The 3,033-nt window shown below is 55.6% G+C and overlaps 1 protein-coding gene across 4 annotated transcripts in view; it reads right to left on the bottom strand.

The window, feature by feature from the left end:
• Window positions 1–3,033, bottom strand: part of MGRN1 (mahogunin ring finger 1, E3 ubiquitin protein ligase) — a 35,965-nt gene that overhangs the window by 8,062 nt on the left and 24,870 nt on the right. For all 4 annotated transcript variants that reach the window (XM_010840410.1, XM_010840412.1, XM_010840411.1 and 1 more), the window contains exons 9-11: window positions 2,965–3,033; window positions 2,234–2,393; window positions 444–553 (exon numbers count right to left, since the gene is read on the bottom strand). In XM_010840410.1, the coding sequence (XP_010838712.1) occupies window positions 444–553; window positions 2,234–2,393; window positions 2,965–3,033 (339 nt within the window). The remainder of the gene's footprint in view (window positions 1–443; window positions 554–2,233; window positions 2,394–2,964) is intronic.

Genomic DNA, 3,033 nt, shown 5'->3' with positions numbered 1-3,033 from the left:
GAGCAGGCGAGGACACGCCACTGCCGCCCTTCGGAGGAGAATTCTCTTCCTAAGAGCACACAATGCCCCTGGCTGTCTGGCGTGATGGAACGGAGGTGACCGACACCATGACTCAGGCTCAGCCAAAGATCACCTGCATCTCAGAACCTTGCTATTGGAAGAAGCAATGTCCTCGGGGCAGCCAGCGCTCACGGGGCCAGGGCCGGGGCCAACCCCCCGGCTCAGCCTCACAGCTGCCCCCTGGGACCAGGCAGGTGAGCCAGGGGCCCCGAAAGCTCGCAGGGCACAGCCCTAAGGGCAGAGCCTGGGCAGTCCCCTGCTGACCCACCAGGCCCACTGTCCTCGCTGTCAGAATGTGAGGGCGGGGCCTTACAGTGGGCGGGGCTTCTCCCAGGCCCCACCCCTGCCCACTCCAGCTGACACAGAAAGGAAGAAGCACTCACAGAATGCTCGTCGTGGTCCATGCTCTGGGCCAAAACGGGGCTGAAGGAGATGGGGGACAGGGCCCCCGGCTTCTTGCGCACCGCCCGGATCTGCAGAAGAGCCCGGAACGCTGCGGAGAAGGGATGGGTTCAGGTTAGGTGGGGGCGGCACCCTGAGACCCTCCTGAGTTTCGCTGACCCTGACGACCACCCACCCCGCAGTGATCCCAGAAGAGGCCCCGGTTAAGGTTAAAGGAGAAAAAAAAAAGAAGGGAAAGAATATAAGTTGATTCCTCCCCGTAGAAAGCCAGAGGCTCCAGGGAAACATGCCACCTTCTTGGAATCGAATATAAGAATGAATTCCTAAGGACCATGATTCTCAGACACGAGGAGTTTCAGTCAGTCCAATACAGCCGATGAAACAGATGACCACCATTCTATTTTAGTTTTCAGGTGGATGAAGAATTTGTTTTGTGAAAAGCACGGTAGTCATGAAATAACACTTGTTATTGAAAACGAAACAAACGATTTAATCACAACAAAAGCCTTCAAAATGCCCTGCCTTGGTCTCCTTTGACTGTATATACAAGCTGAACGCCTTTAAGCTGGAATGCAATTCACTAAAAACAGAAGTAAATCCAATCGGGAAACAAAGGAAAATGACATGTTATTGATACTTACTGAATGTAAGTTAGGTTTTTGAATATGCTATTCATAGGGCAAAGAGCACTTAGTTACAAAGACCAATTTGCATTAAAAAAAAAAACAAAACCTGGACTTTTTGGGGTTTTTACTAGGCTTCAGGGGACCAGCTTGTAGGATCTCAGTCCCCACCAGGGATTAAACCTGGGTCACAGCAGTGAAAGCCTGGAGCTCTAACCACTAGGCTACCAGGGAACTCCCTGAGCTTTGCTATTTGTAACTCACACTTTCTTTTTCTCTGCCAGGGCTTCCCAAGGCCATGAATATTGATTAACTGCTCTGGAGCATGATTTTAACGTAGCTGTAAACTATCCATCAAGAGAGCTTTCCAGTGAACAGTCACTGACCAAAGAACTAAACACAGCAACAAAAACATGCTTTTACGACCCGAATTTCAAATCTATCGATGCATTGCTTCTGAAAGCAACAATGCACCTGACAGCCCCCATGACTGGAAAAAAAAAAAGCCATCCTTTATTATTCAGAATGTCCTGCAGTGGCCACATGAGGGCGCCCTCGCTGCCCACACCCAGCACCCACCAGGACCCGGGCCAGGACCCCAGAGACACCAGCAGGACACACCCGCTGAGGACGTTCCTTCTCTGCTGGAGGATGGATGTTTTACTCAGAATTCAGCCTGATATGACAACTTCCTCCAGATGCTCCAGGAAACCAAACTAAACTCCGTGATAGTTTACACTCAGCACACTTTCCACTTTATTGTCGTGTCTTATCATTTGAAAAGACCCTGATGCTGGGAAAGATTGACGGCAGAAGAAAGGACGACAGAGGATGAGATGGTTGGATGCCATCACCAACTCGATGGACATGAGTTTGAATAAGCTCCAGGAGTTGGTGATGGAGGCCTGGCGTGCTGCGGTCCATGGGGTCGCAAAGAGTCTGACACGACTGAGCGGCTGAACTGAACCGAACTGCTCCGAGTCTGTCCCACATACTCCTTGAGAAGCTGAGTCGCTGATCGCGTCTGGGCAGCTCCCTGCACACACCGGCCGCCAGTCCCTCCTAGACCGGGTCCGACCTCCCTGGAGGTGCCGGCCATGACCGCAGGGGCCCTGCCTGTGCCCCCCTCCACCACCCGCCCCACTCACGCAGCCGGCAGATGGGGCAGTTGCTGGCCTGGTAGCGCAGCGTGTCTGCACAGGAGTTGCAGAGGCAGAGGTGGCGGCAGGGCAGGATCAGCGTGTCCCGCAGGTCAGACAGGCACACCACGCACTCGTTGCTGTTGTCGCTGTTCTCCTCGTCCGAGGGCTGCGGGGACACGAGGCACCCAGGGTCAGTGGCTCCTGAGGCCAGAGGTCAGGGGCTGTGGGGGCCAAGGGAAGCCCCTGGGGGAAGAGGAAGGTCACCGAGGAGCAGGGTGCCCCCCCATCCACCCCCCAAATCGAGAGGACTCAGGTCTCCTGTTTCCCACAATTAAGGGGGTTTTTGCCCCCACACCCGGGCTCTGTGGGCCACCAGGCTCCCCTCACGGATGTCGCACCGCAAGCTGAGCCACTGCTGTAGGGGGGAAAGGCCAGGGCCACCTGGGCAAGGTCTGGGGGCAGGAGCAGGCCCGGCGTCCCAGGCTGCTCTGACAGCCAGAGCCCAGTGATGGGAAGGAGGCAGCACATTTGCTGGAAAAAGGACAAAACGTCCCACAGACTCTGATGACTCAAGAATGAAGGAAAAGTGATGGAGCCTGGGGTCCTGGGGCCTCCAGGGGAAGGCACGTCAGGGCCCTGGCCAGGATGGGGGAGCCAGGCAGGTCACCACCTCCTAGCAGCCAGCGGAGCGCGGAGGGCACGTGGCCCGGCCCACCTGCGGGGTCGCGAGCACGCACCTTGGTCTCCTGGTTGTTCTTGTTCTCGATGCCATAGATCTCCTGCAGCAAGTAGCTAACCCGGTCCAC

The sequence above is a fragment of the Bison bison genome, unplaced genomic scaffold (assembly GCF_000754665.1).
Source record: "Bison bison bison isolate TAMUID 2011002044 unplaced genomic scaffold, Bison_UMD1.0 scf7180017864144, whole genome shotgun sequence".
Lineage (NCBI taxonomy): Eukaryota > Metazoa > Chordata > Mammalia > Artiodactyla > Bovidae > Bison > Bison bison.
The sequence above is the reverse complement of the archived record's forward strand: the minus strand, read 5'-3'. Positions and strand labels throughout refer to the sequence as shown.